This window comes from Rhincodon typus, chromosome 2 (assembly GCF_021869965.1).
Source record: "Rhincodon typus isolate 14 chromosome 2, sRhiTyp1.1, whole genome shotgun sequence".
In the NCBI taxonomy this organism is placed as follows: domain Eukaryota; kingdom Metazoa; phylum Chordata; class Chondrichthyes; order Orectolobiformes; family Rhincodontidae; genus Rhincodon; species Rhincodon typus.
The window spans coordinates 41643666-41661796 of NC_063333.1; the positions used below are offsets into that span (position 1 = coordinate 41643666).

An 18131-nucleotide genomic window follows, 5' to 3' on the forward strand; every position below is an offset into this window, starting at 1 on the left:
GAAACCGATATTCATTTCAAGCCCACCGACTCCCACAGCTACCTAGAATACTCCTCCTCCCACCCACCTTCCTGCAAAAATGCTATCCCCTATTCCCAATTCCTTCGCCTCCGCCGCATCTGCTCCCAGGATGAGGCATTCCACTCCCGTACATCTCAGTTGTCCTCGTTTTTCAAGGACCGTAACTTCCCCTCCTCGGTGGTCGAGAACGCCCTCAACCGTGTCTCCCACATCTCCCGCACCTCATCCCTCACACCCCGTCCACGCAATAAAAACCAAAAAAGAATCCCCCTCGTCCTCACGTACCACCCCACCAACCTCCGGATCCAACGCATCATCCTCCGACACTTCCGCCATCTGCAATCCGACCCCACCACCAAAGACATCTTTCCCTCCCCACCTTTATCTGCTTTCCGGAGGGACAACTCTCTCCGTGACTCCCTTGTCCGCTCCACACTCCCCTCCAGCTCCACCACACCCGGCACTTTTCCCTGCAACCGCAGGAAGTGCTACACCTGCCCCCATACCTCCTCCCTCACCCCCATCCCAGGCCCCAAGAAGACTTTCCACATCAAGCAGATGTTCACCTGCACATCTGCCAATGTGGTATACTGCATCCGCTGTACCCGGTGTGGCTTCCTCTACATCGGGGAAACCAAGCGGAGACTCGGGGACCGCTTTGCAGAACACCTACGCTCGGTTCGCAACAAACAACTGCACCTCCCAGTCGCGAACCATTTCAACTCCCCCTCCCATTCCTCAGACGACATGTCCATCCTGGGCCTCCTGCAGTGCCACAACGATGCCACCCGAAGGTTGCAGGAACAGCAACTCATATTCCGCTTGGGAACCCTGCAGCCCAATGGTATCAATGTGGATTTCACAAGTTTCAAAATCTCCCCTCCCCCCACCGCATCCCAAAACCAGTCCAACTCGTCCCTGCCTCCCTAACCTGTTCTTCCTCCCACCTATCCCCTCCTCCCACCTCAAGCCGCACCTCCATCTCCTACCGACCAACCTCATCCCGCCCCCTTGACCTGTCCGTCCTCCCTGGACTGACCTATCCCCTTCCTAACTCCCTACCTACACTCACCTTTCCTGGCCCCATCCCCGCCTCTTCGACCTGTTTGTTTCCTCTCCACCTATCCTCTCCTCTATCCCTCTTCTATCCGCCTCCCACTCTCTCCCTATTTATTTCAAAACCCCCTTCCCCTCCCCCTTTTCTGATGAAGGGTCTAGGCCCGAAACGTCAGCCTCTCTGCTCCTATGATGCTGCTTGGCCTGCTGTGTTCATCCAGCCCTGCACCTTGTTGTCTCGGATTCTCCAGCATCTGCAGTTCCTACTATCTCTGGTTAGTTGTTTATACAGTTTAGAAAATTAGACTTGAGAAAGTAACTTTTGTTTTTGATTTTGTCTCAGATTGATATTTTTAAAAGAAGAATGCTGAATGTAATGAAAAATGAAGTGTGTGTGGTTTTAGGTGATAGCTTATGTTTTGAGAAAACTGAATATTAGGAACATCTTTACTAACAGGTATGGAATGGATTAAAGATGCATATGGCAGCATTTCTTTTCAAATGTGCTCAGAAGTTATAAAATCCCTGCTCTAGGAATGTTACAAGAGCAGAAATTGTTGGTGGAATTCAGCAAGTCTGGTAGCATCTGTAGGAAGAAAGCAGAATTAATGTTTCGAGTCCATTGACTCGAGTCTTCTGATGAAGAGTCATCGGACCCGAAAAGTTAATTTGGCTTTCCTGCCGCAGAAACTGCCAGACCTGCTGAGCTTTGCCAGCAAATTCTGATTTGTTGCAGATCTCCAGAGTTCTCAGTTCTTTGCTTTATTCTAGGAATGTACGGTTGAAGAGGATACAGATTATCATCGTACTCCCCACAAAACAATGTGATAGATGTTATAATTGCCTCTAAGTCACTTCTTACAGTGTCCACATTCTCTTCCCCTTGTTTTTTACTGTAGTTCCATTGGTGATTCCTACAACACAATATTTTACATCACAGTAAAGAAGCAGCTCTGTTGATGGGACAAAATCTGAATAATAGGATTTCAGAATTGGAAAAGACAGAAAATACTGGAAATACCCAGCAAGTGAGACTGGATGTGTTAGCCCTTGTCAGCCGTCACTCCAGATCTGAAATATAGATTTCCAGTCACTGATCTGGAGACATTTCCTGCACATGTGGCCATCGTGGACTCTGGAAATATCCTTGACTTCCCACAATTCCAGAAGGAGCATTCCAACAGGTCAAGCTGCCTTGCCATTAGTTATTCATAAATTACTCTCTAGCCTCCTCTAGTTTAAAAAATATTAAACATATACCAGAGTATTTACCTTATTCCTTATATGTTAAATACTCCAAACCCAACCTCAAGATCACTGTTTACTTTAAAGACCGGACAGTAGAATTATTCATTCCACTTTTCCATTTTTGAACTAAAACAAGAAGTGCTGGAGATAACAGCAGGTCAGGCAGCTTCCATGGAGAGAGAGCAAGCTAACGTTTCAAGTCTAGATGACCCTTCATCAGAGCTGATGTCAAGTGTGGAGGTGACAGTATTTATGCAATGGTGGGTGTTGGGGGTGGTGTTGGAGTGCTCGGGGAGAAAGGGTATTGATAGTTCAGATTAAGTAATCAGAATGCAAGAATGGCAGAACAATTTTCATAGTTAATATCCGTGCATTTTTTTATTCATTGGATGTGGCTGATACACTCTAGACTAACATTTACTGTCCATCCCTAATCTAACTGCCAGACTGGATAGAGCAGACAGTTCAACTGGAGTGGGGTGGGGGACGGAGGACATATTGACAGAAAATGTATTAAGCAAAGCTAAAAGAAAGGGAAGGAATGGATTCACAACCTGAAGCTGCTGAACTCAATATTAAGTCCAGAAGGTTGTAAAATGCCTCGTCTGAAGATGAGATGTTGATCTTACAGTTTTCACTGTGATTTGCTGGAGCATTGCAGCATGCCAAGGACAGACAAGTGGGCACGTGAGCAGGACGCTGTGTTAAAATGGTTGGGTCATGCTTACGCATGGACTGGAGGTAGTCTGCAAAGCAATCACCCAGTCTGCCTGAAGTTTCTCCAAGAAAGAGTAGGTCACATTGGGTGCAGTGAATACAATATACAAGATTGGAAGAGGTCCAGGTGAAATGCTGCTTCACCTGTGACACCAAATTTTACAAATGCTGACTCAATTTTCTTGGGGCTGTGGGCTGTGCTAGGTTAGGAGTTGGGCCAGCTGACCCAGAAAGAGACTAAGAAGTTGCCTGGTTCCCAAGGCAAGCTGGGGATTCTAACACTGTAAGGAAACTTTAAAACCAAAAATTTAAACTGGGAACATCCCTCATGCTGTCACCCACTAATTTTCTATCATGCCAAGCTATGCAGGTTGACAGTTACAGCCATCCCAATGGCCCCTCTCACTCCATAGAAACAAAGAAACAAAGCAAATAGGAGGAGGGGAGGCCATTCAGCCCTTCAAACCTGCCCTACCAATCAATATGATCACCCCTGATCATCCAAATCAGCACCCTGCTCCCATTTTCTCCCTTTGGCCCTGAGAACTATAGTTACCTTCTTCTTTAAAATATTCAACGCTTTGGCTTCAACCACTTTCTGAGATGGAGAATGTCACAGGCTCACCTCTCTCCGGGTGATGTCATTTCACCTCATCTTAGTCCTGAATAGCCTACCCCGTATCCTTAAACTGTGACCCCTAGTTCTAGATTCCTTGGTCATCGGGAACATTCTTCCCGCATTTACCCTGTCCAATCCTTTTACAATTTTCTAGGTTTCAACAAGATCCTCCCTCATTCTTCCCAACTCCACTGAATATGATTCTAACCGATCCAAACTCTCTTCCTATATCCTGCCATCCCAGGCATCAGTTAAGTAAACCTTCACTGCATTCCTTTCATAGCCAGAATTCTTTTTCTCGCATCAGGAGACCAAAACTGTACATAATACCTCTATTACTGTATTCTCATATATCCACCAGGTGGCTGCTCATACTCTATATGCCTCAATTATCCCAAATGACCTTTAAACCTTACATTAACTCAGTGCCATGCCAACTCAAATTATACCCAGGATAGGTATTAATCAGGAGGCATCATGACCAAAAATAAAGTTACAAGTCTAAAGTTACAAAGCTATGTCACTATTGTGAAATAAAACATACTTATTGACAGAAAATAAACATCCAATTCAGTGTAATTGCAAAAACACATCACTTACATAAACAAACATTCCACTTGGTTAATACCTTATTTTCATCAATTCATGTATTTAAAACCTTAGGTCAACAAATATTTCCATTTGATAAGCAGATGTAAGCAGATAAGGTATCAGTAAGTACATTTATCTGTACATCAATGCACACTTAGAAAATTCAAGTTTTCCTAGTTAATATCAGTGCATTTTTTTATTCATTGGATGTGGCTGATACAGTCTTGACTAACATTTACTGTCCATCCTTAATTGTCCAGAAGGATGTTAAGAGTCAAATGCATTGCTGAGAGTCTGGAGTCACATGTAGGCTGCCCAGGTAAGGAAAGGAAATCTGTCATCCTACTTGTGACTCCAGACTCACAGCAATGCACTCAACTCTTAGCATCCCGCTGAACAATTAGGGATGGACAATACATGCTGGCCTAGCCAGCACTGCCCAGTCCAATGAATGAAAAACAATTCCCACTGACATTAAGTATGAAAATTTGAATTTTCTAAATATTCATTGCTACCAATTTTTTTTTATGTAAAGAAACTACTTCCTTCTTATAAGAATTAAGTTTGGCCAATAAAACCGTTACTACCTTGCAATCTCTGCTTCTCTTACTAATCGATGGACCAGAAATCCTTGCTACATGTCCAGGTAGTGGTGAGAATGGGTTTTCAATATAAATATAATGACCAGTTGGATTTCTTAGAGTGTGATCAGTTGTTGGACAGGTACCTAACGTTGGTGTACTTCCCACTTTGAGAATCCAGTCAAAGTTATCATTTCTCCACTGTCTCCAGGAGCAAAGATCAAATTCAAAATCACAACGCCCCAAAATTGTACCTGTGAATGAAAAAAGTCTCATTCAATTTTTAAAATCATTTCCCTGTTTTTATCTGAATATGGAGATGTTAATACAATGTCATTTTTAATATTTTGTTCCTGATTCAAACAATGGAGGTTCTGTGACACAGTGGTAGCATTCCTAACTCTGAGGCAGAACCTCCAGGTTCAAGTCACACTTTAATCTCCTGAGGTAAACTTCTGCATAAGCGATCCCTGATCCTCAAAGTTAATCAAAGAAATCCCAAACTCTCATCCATCCTCACATCTCTTTTGTTTCATCCAACCCTGCTGTTCTGTAGTCATACTTCCTCTGACTGTAGGAGCACAGGTCAGAGATAAATGCTTACAGACTAAAAGTTTGAAAGTCAAAATTCGGATGTGAGTACCAGAATTTACCCACTAGGAACATCCATCACGGACCTCCCCAGATATTCTGAACAAGGACGGTTACATTGTTAAAATTTCATGTCAGGTTGGGCACCACCTGAAATAGAGCAGTGGGAAAAAGGTAGTGGGAGTAGGCTTCCACTCTCTTGATGTCACCACGAGCCCAGAAAAAATGAAAGGTCATTTTGAAAGATATTTGACCCCTATTATGATGTCAGAGGGACTGTAAGAAGTTGCCCGAAATATTCAGATCTTGACTGCCCAAGTCCCATGTCAGCTATGTGTTACTATTCAAGAGACTAGTAAATATTTTCTCACCTAGAATATCAGACTGGATCAACTGATACTCACTTCCGTCTTGCCTACATGTTCCAACCTTGTCTGGGATTGGAGAAGGTTCTACTTACGCTGGACCCCACAGACACTGGCAGCAAAGATGAAAACCCATTGTATTTGGATCCTGGCTTGGTTTCAGGGCATTTTTACATACTCCTATCTGAAATTATGCATCAAACTTTGCCATCTTCTGTACTACTGAGAAACAGTTCTGTTATATAAGAGTGTATGGTTATGAAAAATTTAATGCTGAGAAGTGCTTTAAGCACCATTCATAATCACAATATGGGGCTTGGTGGAAGATCAATTTAGGATCTTGAAGGAATAAGACCAACTATTTGAGGTAGCTCATCATCTCTGTCAATCACGTAACTTGTAATTTATTGCATGATTGCAAATAGATACACCTCAAGATGAGAGTCTCTTCTCATTAGACTAACAAGTCATTTTCCTCTACCGCACTTAACCAAGTCAGACACGTAGGTCCATGCCCTGAAAGAGGATAGTGACAGCAAATCTACATTAAAGAGTTCAATGGCACAATGAGCTCATCTCACTTGATGAGCAATGGTAAGGATTGTGTACATAGTTCATGGTACTCCACACCTCTTCACTCTTCCTTTTCCAATGGTTCACACCATTCGTTGAAATAATATTGAGGGATCTAGCCTTAAAACATATTGTTGAGATTTTGACTCACTCAAACTCACTTGCACAGAGTTAAAATCCAGCCTGGTAACACTGGTGATGTCAGAAGTCGATGTTCACAGTAGGCTCATCCTAGCATCTACTACAGACTTTTTGTCTGTACTTTTCAGTTCATTCTACACCAAACATATCAGGGCATACTGATGTCATGACAGGTGCTATATCAATGCCTTTGTAATTTATATGCATTTGCTCACTAATTACGGTAATAATGAAATTAGAGGAAATGCTGCCAATGAAATTATTTTGCAGTATGAAACAGCTACTTTATTTTGTTTTCAATAGGATCTTCTAAGAATCCCCCCTTCAAAACATTGGTCTGATATGCTTTGATCCAGTCAGAGTGATAGAGAAGAAAAACATTGATGTAAGAATTGAACCACATTTACACATCCAATTTGTCTATTAATCATGTTTCTCAAAAACTAATGGAAAAAAGTTCAGCAGAACAGGGTACACAGACAGGCCCAATGTAAAACTGATTAGTTTTTGGCAAAGATGTAAATTTGGATCTGGGCCCAAATCATGGATGTTTTAAATGATCTATTAATGTTGGGAGAGAGAGCAAATAAACTGTTTCTTTTAGAATGTCATGGGCCAGTTTATTTGGAATATTGTTGATTGTTTCAGTTGCTGAGGTGGAATTAGTCACAGTTGTCAAAATGCAAGCAGAGTTTTCAAAGCAGGTTGTTGCATGTTGATTTTCCTGAATTTGCCTTAGTGAGATGGAAACACTTAAAGAATTCTGTTTTTCATCCATGTATTTACAGAACACCAACTAGTCAGGCAAAAATCCTCAAGGAGGAGTTATGTATTTATAACTCAATATGTTAACTCAATGTGGTGAATGTCGTCACTCTATTCAATATCTTCTTCGCTATTTAACTTATGAATTTAAAGATATTAAACTAAGGCTCTATCTATCTTCTCAGGCGAATATAAAGATCCCATGGTACTATTTCAAAGAATAATAGGGGAGATATCCCTGATGACCAGGCCAATATTCACAGTTTAAAAAACATTACAAAAAAGGTTATCTGATCGTGATCACATTGCAATTTGTGGGAGCCTGCTATGGGTGTCATTTTCATATTTTGCAAAAGTGACTAAATTTTAACAGTCCTTCATTAGCTGTACAGCACTTTGAAACACCTGCTGCTTGTGAAAAGTGTTACATAAATACAAGTCTTCCTCTTCTTACTTTCTAATTATGAAGTTTAAAGTTAGTTTTTGTTTCATAACGATTCAAAATAAACAAGATTCATTGTTAAATTAAGAGACCCAATCAATGTTATACCTTAACAGAATTCACCAACCTTGTCACTCATAATTGGCTTTTCAGATATAAATATTTGTATCTCAAAAATGAGGATTATTTTCAGCGGCAGCAGCGCGAGCCAGAGTGCTGACGGGAAGGTAAGGCAGTTTTTGTATTCTCCCTGTATAAAAAACTTACCTCGTGCAGCAAGCGGCCCTCTTGTTTTCAGCGGTGGGTGTGTGGAGGGAACGCGAGCCAGGAAGAAACAGATAAATTCGGACATTGGCTAAACCCGAAACACTACACGTGTTGTGTCTCCCACCCGTCCTCCTCCTCTCACCAAAAAAGACTGTGTGGAGCTTCGGTCAGGTAAGGCTTTTTTTTTTATTCTTCTTCTGGAAATCTCGAGTAGAGGGAATGGAAGCTAGGGCAGTTGCATGCTCCTCTTGCAGGATGTGGGAGGTAAGGGTCACTGCTGGTGTCCCCTCTGACTTCACCTGCGAGAAGTGCACCCAACTCCAGCTCCTCAAAAACCGTGTTAGGGAACTGGAGCTGAAGCTGGATGAACTCCGGATCATTCGGGAGGCAGAGGGGGTGATAGAGAGGAGTACAGGGAGGTGGTCACACCCAAGGTACAGGAAAAAGGTAGCTGGGTGACTGTCAGGAAGGGGAAAGGGAATAGGCAGACAGTGCAGGGATCCCTGTGGCCGTTCCCCTCAATTATAAGTATACCGTTTTGGATACTGTGGGGGGGACGACCTACCAGGGGAAGGCCATAGCGAACAGGTCTCTGGCACTGAGCCTGGCCCTGTGGCACAGAAGGGAAGGGGGGAGAATAGGAGAGCAAATGTAGTGGGGGATTCAATAGTAAGATGCACAGACAGGCGGTTCTGTGGACGTGAACGAGATGAACGGATGGTATGTTGCCTCCCGGGTGCCAGGGTCCGTGATGTCTCGGATCGTGTCTTCAAGATCCTTAAGGGGGAGGGTGAGCAAACAGCAGTCATGGTACACATCAGTACCAATGACATTGGTAGAAAAAGGACTGAGAATGTGAAAAACGACTACAGGGAGTTAGGTTGGAAGCTGAAGTCCAAGACATAAAGGCTAGTTATCTCTGGATTACTACCAGTGCCACAAGATAACGAGGTAAGAAGTAGGGAGAGAGTGCAGCTAAACACGTGGCTACAGGGCTGGTGTAGGAGGGAGGGCTTCCATTATGTGGATAATTGGAGCACATTCTGGGTAAGGTGGGACCTGTACAGTAAGGACTGGTTGCACCTGAACCAGAAGGGCACAAATATCCTGGGAGGGAGGTTTGCTAGAGCTGCACGGGATGGTTTAAACTAGTTTGGCTGGGGGTGGGGAACCGGATTTATAATTCAGAGGATGAGGTATTTGGCCTTCCAACAGAGACAACAGGGAGTGAGGTGGTTTATAAAGAAATGCGGTCGATGGAGCGTAATTGCGGACACCGAGATGGTTTGAGGTGTGTATACTTCAATGCAAGAAGTATCAGAAATAAAGCGGATGAACTTAGAACATGGGTCAGTACTTGGAACTACGATGTTGTGGCCATTACAGAAACTTGGGGAACTCAGGGAGAGGAATGGATGTTGGAAGTTCCAGGATTTAGATGCTTTAAAAGAAATAGGGAGGGTGGAAAAAGAGGTGGGGGAGTGGCATTGCTAGTCAGGGTGAGTATAGCAGCTACTGAAAGGCAGTTCGAGAATGATATGTCCACAGAGTCAGTTTGGGTTGAGGTCAGGAACAAGAAAGGAGCAGTCACTTTGTTGGGGGTTTTTTACAGACCCCCTAATAGTTGCAGAGAAGTGGAGGAGCGGATTGGGAGGCAGATACTGGAAAGGTGCAGAAGTCACAGGGTTGTAGTCATGGGTGACTTCAACTTTCCAAATATTGATTGGAAACATTTTAGTTGTAATAGTTTAGATGGAGCAGATTTTGTCCAGTGCGTTCAGGAAGGATTCCTGACACAGTATGTAGATAGACCAACACGAGGAGAGGCCACTTTGGATTTGGTGCTTGGCAACGAACCGGGCCAAGTGTTAGGCCTGTTGGTAGGAGAGTATTTTGGCGATAGTGATCATAACTCTGTTTCTTTCACGATAGTCATGGATAAGGATAGGTACATATGGCAGGGTAAAGTTTATAATTGGGGGAAGGGTAATTACAATTCAGTTAGGCAAGAACTGGGTAACATAAATTGGGAACAGATGCTGTCAAGGAAGAGCACCACAGAAATGTGGAGATTGTTTAAGGAATGCATACTGCATGTGCTTGATATGTTTGTCCCTAGCAGGTAGAGAAGATGCGGTCGAGTGAGGGAGCCATGGTTCTCGAGAGAGGTCTGGTTAAGAGGAAGAAGGAGGCTTATGTAAGGTTTAGGAAAAGAGGAACGGAAAAGGCTCTAGAGGGATACAAGTTAGCCAGGAAGGAGCTGAAGAAAGGGCTTAGGAGAGTTACAAGGGGGCATGAGGAAACCTTGCGGATAGGATCAAGGAAACCTCCAAGGCTTTTTACATGTATGTGCAGAACAAGAGAATGACCAGAGAAAGGGTAGGGCCGATCAAGGATTGTAAAGGGAATTTGTGCACAGAGCCTAAAGAGATAGGAGAAGTCCTTAATGAATACTTTTCTTCAGTATTCACAACTGAGAGGGACCTAGTTGTCGAGGAGGACATTGTGAAACAGATAGGTAGGCTAGAGGAGGTTGATGTTAATAAAGAAGATGTGCTAGGAATTTTGAGGAAGTTGAAGATAGATAAGTCCCCCGGGCCTGATGGGATTTATCCAAGGATTCTATGGGAAGCGAGGGACGAGAGCGCAGGGCCTTTGGCGATGATCTTTTCATCCTGACTGTCCACGGGTACAGTGCCGGAAGATTGGAAAGAGGCAAACGTCATTCCCTTGTTCAAAAAAGGGAACAGGGATAACCTCGGAAATTACAGACCAGTTAGTCTTACATCAGTGGTGGGCAAATTATTGGAAAGGGCTCTGAGAGACAGGATTTATGATCACTTGGAAAGGCACAGTTTGATTCGTGATAGTCAGCATGGATTTGTGAGGGGTAGATCATGCCTCACAAACCTTATTGAATTCTTTGAAGAGGTGACCAAACACGTGGATGAAGGTGGAGCAGTGGATGTGGTATACATGGATTTAAGTAAGGCGTTTGATATGGTTCCCCATGGTAGGCTCATGCAGAAGGTAAGGAGGCATGGGATAGGGGGAAATGTGGTAGATTGGATTCAGAATTGGCTGACCCTTAGACGACAAAGGGTGGTAGTGGATGCAAAATATTCAACATGGTGCTCAGTTACGAGTGGTGTACCACAAGAATCTGTTCTGGGTCCTCTTCTATTTGTGATTTTTGTAAATGATTTGCGTGAAGGAGTGGAAGGGTGGATTAGCAAGTTCGCAGATGATGTGAAGGTGGGTCACGTTGTGGACAGTGCGGAGGGCTGTTCTAGGTTACAAAGGGACATTGATAGAATGCAGAGCTGGGCTGAGAAGTGGCAGATGGAGTTTAACCCTGAAAAGTGTGAAGTGATTCATTTTGGAAGGACAAACTTGAAAGCAGAATACAGAGTTAACGGAAAGATTCTTGGCAGTGTGGAGGAGCAGAGGGATCTTGGGGTTCATGTTCACAGTTCCCTGAAAGCTGCCACCCAGGTGAATAGAGTTGTTAAGAAGGCATATGGTGTGTTAGCTTTCATTAATAGAGGGATTGAGTTCAAGAGCCGTGAAGTTATGCTCCAGCTATACAAAAGCCTGGTTCGGCCACATCTGAAGTATTGTGTCCAGTTCTGGTCACCTCATTACAGGAAAGACGTGGAAGCATTGGAAAAGGTGCAGAGGAGATTTACCGTGATGTTGCCTGGAATGGAGGGAAGGTCTTACAAGGAAAGGTTGAGAGACCTAGGGCTTTTCTCTTTAGAACGATGAAGGATGAGAGGTGACTTGATAGATGTGTACAAAATGATCAGAGGTATAGATACAGTAGACAGCCAGAGACTTTTTCCTAGGGTGGAGGTAGTTTTTACGAGGGGACATAGTTTTAAAGTGAAAGGAGGTAGATATTGGGGAGACGTCAGAGGTAAGTTCTTTACTCAGAGAGTGGTAGGGGCGTGGAATGCATTGCCGGAGAGGGTAGTGGAGTTGGCCTCATTAGGGGCATTTAAGCAGCTATTAGATAGGCATATGGATGATAGTATAAGGTAGTGGTGGAGGTCAGATAGACCTTAGGTTTCGGGTAAAAGTTCGGCACAACGTCGTGGGCCGAAGGGCCTGTACTGTGCCGTACTGTTCTATGTTCTATGAAATGAGACATCCATGCCACCATCCACATGGTGCTCAAATAAAAACAGGTGTGTTTAATGCACTTCCTATATCTCCGTTTAAGATTCCTATGCCATCAAGCAGGTCAGTCAAGGTAAATTCAAACATAAATCTCAACTAAACTAACCTAGCTTCAACACATTCCTCGGACTTACACCTGCCTCAGACTCAGCTTTGTATAGAATAGTTGAATTTCCAATCTGTGAGTAATCAAAGAGCAAAGCTAGCTAAAATAATTTGGACCTGTATTAGTTTGCTGCTGCATTTGATATAAACACCAACGTTAGTAATCATTTCTATTGGGCTCTGCACAAAATAAACTTTAGTGGATTGAACGGAAGTGATCAGAATATAAATCAAGGTTGGCTTAGTTAAATACACAGGAGTTAGTTGAAAGAAGAACAAAATAATCATTTATATAAACATAGAAATATTTAAAATAGGAGCAGGAGTAGACCTTTTCACTCTTTGATTCTGCTCCGCCATTCAATATGATCATGGCTGGTCATCTAACACAGTACTCCATTTTCACTTTATCCCTGTGATCCCTACAGCCGTAAGAACTATGTACAGCTAAAGGTATAAGCAGTGGGTAAACACATGTATAGTGATCACTATTTAATTGACATCAGGCCAATATTGTGAACAGAGTCATGTCATTTGATAGAGATTATTTTTGTTCTATTCACAAGACATAAAACAAAACAAGAAATCCTCCCTGTAGCACAGTTACCAAAGGAATAACATCTGGAGATCCAGTAAATTTATCTTTTTACAACTGACTGAAGTTTAAATCTGTTTGGTTCACCCAAGCTTGTTGATTACTCACTGCAGATGACTGGATGTTCATCAGAATCATCAGCACAGTCATTGTTGAAGTCACAGAGCTGCCTTTTAGGGATACAATACTTGTTGGCACATGAATATTCATCAGAGCTGCACTGTCTTTCTGGGATCAGAAGAGAAGAACAATTTTCAAAGGAAATGTCATCCACTGTAATGTCGCCCATGTAGCTCACACCTCGAATGGCTCTTAAGAAAACCTGTAAAGATTTAACAATGAGTCAGTCATTATTTTGATTCATTGCTTATTCATAATGACAGTTGAAGTGTCTATATATCAAATTTGTTGTGTTTATTTCAATATGCAGAGTCCACCTTTGACTTTTGGCAACAGTACTGGTACTTTTTTTTTGTTCCTACTATTTTGTCTCTTTCTCATCTTCAGCAAGTGCTGGTAACATTTGGGGTTCATTGAGAATTTGGGTGCTTAGAAAATTAGTGAAACCTGTTTAAAAGAGCAGTGTATGAGTATTTGGGGATATTTGAGGGTGGTTTTAAAAAAAACAGGCAGAGGGAAGAGGAGGATACAGGAGAGGTAGCTAAGTCAACTTGATAAGAGATAAGTCATGAGCTCTTTGCACTTTCTCATAGAGGTAATGCTTGTAAGGATCAGAAGGTTAAGGAGTATGTGACAGCAGATAAGTCTAGGATTGGTTTGCTTGAGGTTGATGGTTTTGACCAGGGAGAATTGGGCCTGGTAAGCTTCGTGTGGATCAGTCAGATTTGTCTGAACCTTCAGACAACATTTTAAGTGTGCCTATGCTAGATTTGAGGGAGTTAGGACAGTGACTGTCACAAACACCGAGGTACTGAGAGAATAGGAAAGTCTGCCAGGAAATGGATTTCAAAAGTGGACGTCAGAGAGGTGTTGAGAAAGTAAACTATTGTGCTCCACTAGCTATAGGGTGCCCAGTAAGAGGCACATCACAACTTCCATGCCACCAGGGCTAAACCTCCTGGGCCTGCCAACCTGCTATTTGGGGTAGGCCCAGCCACTGGAAAAGTACAGCAGCGGGAGGCCGTTAAGTCGTGAATTGGTAAAATACCAATGGAAGTGGGTTGGTGATGAGGAACTATATCTCCCTACCTGCCATTTGACTTTACATCCCTTTCCATGCCAGCTTGCTCCAGAATACTCCAAGGCCTTGTCATCATAGCTGATGACTTCAACCAGGCCAACCTCAGGAATATGCTACCAAAATACCGTCAACATGTCTCCTGTCCCAGCAGAGGTCCGGACATCTTGACCATTGCTATACAACCATCAAAAGATGCCTACTGCTCCATTCCTTGTCCGCATTTTGGAAAATCAGATTACCATGCTGTGCTGCTCCGCCTGACTTACAAGCAGAAATTGAAGCACGAGAACCCAGTACAGAAAGTAGTGCAATGTTAGTCTGAAGCAATGGAACGGCTTCTACAGGACTGCTTAGAGTCAGTAAACTAGTCCATATTCAAGAACTCAGCAGCCAGCCTCAATGAGTATACCACTACCATCACAGACTTAATTAATAAGTGTGGAGAAGACTGCGTGCCGAAGAAGTTAATTCAAATGTTTCCCAGCCGGAAGCCACGGATGAACTGGGAAGTCCACTCGCCACAGAATGCCAGATCTGAGGTGTACAAGTCGGGAAACCCTGGCCAGTACAGGAAATCCAGATACGACCTTTGTAATGTCATCAGAGATGCCAAGAGACAAAACCAAACTAAGATTGAGAGCCAGACCAATCATATGGACACTCATTGTTTGTGGCAAGGCTTACTCAAAATTGCAGGCTACAAAGTGAAATCGATCAGCATCGTGGACAACAGGACATCCCTACCCGATGAGCTTGATGCATTCGACACTCACTTGGAACAGAAGGTCAGTGAAATGATGTCACCTATCCCAACAGCATAGGATGCACCTGTACCCATGGTCACTGCCGCAGACGTTAGACTGGCCTTCATGAGAGTGAACCCACGGAAAGTAACTGGCCCGGATGGAGCGGCCGTGCACTCAGATCCTGTGCAGACTGGCTGTTGGGAGACATCTTTAACCTCCCCTTGCTACGATCTGAAGTCCCACCTACTTGAAGAAGAACACCATCATTCCAGTGCCAAAGAAAAATCATGCAGTGTGCCTCAATGACTATTGCCCAGTGGCTCCTGACCTCCGTAAATATGAAGTGCATTGAGAGGTTAGTCATGGCTCACATTGACTCTAGCCTACCAAATTGCATTGATCCCTTGCACAACAGGTCCACAGCAAACACCATCTCCTTGGTCCTACACTCATCCCCGAAATATCTGGATAACATGGATATCTATGTCAGGTTCCTACTTACCGACTACAGCCCCACTTCCAACATCATAATTCCAAAAAAAATTTATCTCTGAAGTCTAACTGAATCCTTGAATTCCTGACCCATCGACCACAGTCAGTAAAAATAGGTGACAACAACTCCTTCACCATAATCCTTAGCACCGACGTCCCACAAGGCTGTGTAGTCAATTCCCTACTATACTCCTTATACACTCACGACTGTCTGGCCAAATTTCACCCCAACTCCAGTTATAAGTTTGCTAATGATGCCAATGTTGTGGGTCAGATCCCAAACCACAACAAGACAGAATACAAGGAGATTGAGGGCCAAGCAGCATGGTGTAAACACAATCTCTCTATCAACGTCAGAGAAATGAAGGAGCTGGTCATTGACTTCAGGAAGCGGAGTGGAGAACAGGCCCCTGTCTGCATCACTGGTGCTGAGCTGGAGATGCTTGAGAGTGTCAAGTTTCAAATGGTCAAGAAAGCACAACAACGTCTCTACTTCCTCAGGAGACAAAGGAAATTCAGCATGTCCACAAAGACTCTTATCAGCTTGTATAGATGCACCACAGAAAGCATCCATCCGGAAGCTTCACAGCGTGGTATGGTTACTGCTCTCCCCAAGAATTCAAGAAACTACAGAGTCATGAATACAACCCAGTACATCACACACAGCAGCCTTCCATCCACTGGCTCCCTTTATACCTCCTTCTGCCTCAGGAAAGCAACCAACATAAAAAACAATCCTCCCACACCAGTTATACTCTCTTTCACCCTCTTCCATTGGGCAGAAGATATAAAAGTTTGAAAACATGTAAAAACTGATTCTAAACTGCTTCTACGCTGCTGTTATCAGATTTTTGAATGAATTTGTCAAATGTTAATTCTGATCTCTCTCTCTCTGCACCTTCTCTGTGGCTGTAACACTGTATTCTGCACTCTGTTCTGCTACCCTGATGCACTTTGTATGTTACGATCTGTCTGCATAGCACCCAAAACAACAGTTTTCACTGTATCTTGGCACATGTAACAACAATATGTCAAACTCAAACTAATGCCGCAGAAGTTATGCTGCAGCGATACAAACCCCTGGTTAGACGACACTTGGAGTACTGTGAGCAGATCTGGGTACCACACCTTAGGAAAGAATTTTGCCCTTAGAAAGAGTGCAATGTACGTTTACAAGAATGATACCTAAACTTCAAGGGTTAAATTGAATGGAGAGATTATACAAATTAAGAATTTAAAAGTTACGGGCTGATCTGATCAAAGACTTTAAGATAATAACAGGAAAAGGCAGGTTAGATAAGGATAAACTATTTTAACTGGTTGGAGATTCTAGAACGAGAGGACACAATCTAAAAATTAAGGCCAGATCATTCAGGAGAGAGCTTAGGAAGCACTTTACGCACAAAGGGTGGTAGATGTTTGGAACTCTTTCTACAAACAGCAGTGGTGATGAATTAGTTAGTAATTTTAAATTTCAGTCAGATACAATTTTGTTAAGCAAATATATTAAGGGGTATGAGCCAAAAGCGAGTATACGGAATTAGGTCACAGATTAACCACAGTCTCATTGAATGGCAGAACAGGCTCAAGGGGCTGAATGGCCTACTCCTGTTACTATGTTTCTATGGAAACATGAAGAGGTCATTCAGTTCCTGAAGCCTACTTCCTCCTGGACACTGCGGATGGTCAGCGATTTGTGAGCCTGGTCAGACCACATGTGGAAGCCCCTGCGCTGATCTCCTGCAGTATAACGTTTATCTGTAAACTGTTTATCTGGCTGCAATGTTTATCCTTTCAACTTAATGTCTTATTTTCAAACTTATACTATGAATCACTGTAAGATAATTTAACTTTTTTCTTATTTGTTTCTCTATTTTTGTATCTAAGATTTGTACTTAGGTACTTTGTACCTAAAATGGTGCCATGATGGGTGACAATGTAAATTTTTCACTGTACTCCTGTCCTTCTGTACTTGAGTGTACATGACAATAAACTTAATTCTGTTCTATTATATTCTCCTGCTTGTACTTCTTATGTTCTTATGACCCAAAACCCTAAACCTCTCTCTCTCTCCCTCCACAGTTGCTGCCAGATGAGTGAGTATTTCTTGAATTTTCTGTTATTATTTCTTAATTGTACTATTTAATTTCAGTTCTGTGAAACTGGTTAACATGATCTTTTTGAGCAGGTTGCAATTTTGAATATTTTAAAAGCCGTCATTTTCATCAGTGTCATCCTCTTCAATAGGTCCTTCAAGACACATCTGTATTTCCAATTTGGCAAACAAACTGAAAACTAAATAAATATTTTATGATTTCCTGGAGGTTTAAACTTTCGTTGTTAAGTAAAACAATATTGCTGATAAATTAATGTGCTTCGCACATGTGAATTCGAATGGGACTTCTAGAAATAGAACAAATGAAAATATTTCTGCCCAGTCGTACAGTAATAAAATAGCTACAACACCTACAGTGTGCATGCTGGCTCCCTGTGAGAACAGATCAATTCATCTCACTCTAGCACCTCTTTCCCAGAACTCTGAAAAACATTACTCTTCAAATAAAAATCCAATTCCCTTTTGAAAGCCACAATTGAATCTGCGTCCACCACGTTCTCACACTGTGAATTCCTCATCCCGGCCACGCACTGAAAAATAAAACCAGCTTCTTGCCACCTCTGATTCTCTTTCTCTTTGCTAATTGTTCCTTCTACTCATGGATATGTCATGATTTTGAGTACATCTATCAAATCTTCTTTTGGAGCGGCACAACTACAGCTTCTCCAATTAGTCTATGTAACTTCTTTATTGCCTGAACTCATCTCATAATTTTTT

General features: G+C 42.7%; 1 protein-coding gene across 1 annotated transcript in view; it reads right to left on the reverse strand.

Moving 5' to 3' along the window:
* Nucleotides 1-18131, reverse strand: part of LOC109926748 (MAM and LDL-receptor class A domain-containing protein 1) — a 357436-nt gene that overhangs the window by 209813 nt on the left and 129492 nt on the right. The window contains exons 23-24 of the mRNA XM_048606938.1: nucleotides 12968-13181; nucleotides 4840-5087 (exon numbers count right to left, since the gene is read on the reverse strand). Coding sequence (XP_048462895.1) covers nucleotides 4840-5087; nucleotides 12968-13181 — 462 coding nt within the window. The remainder of the gene's footprint in view (nucleotides 1-4839; nucleotides 5088-12967; nucleotides 13182-18131) is intronic.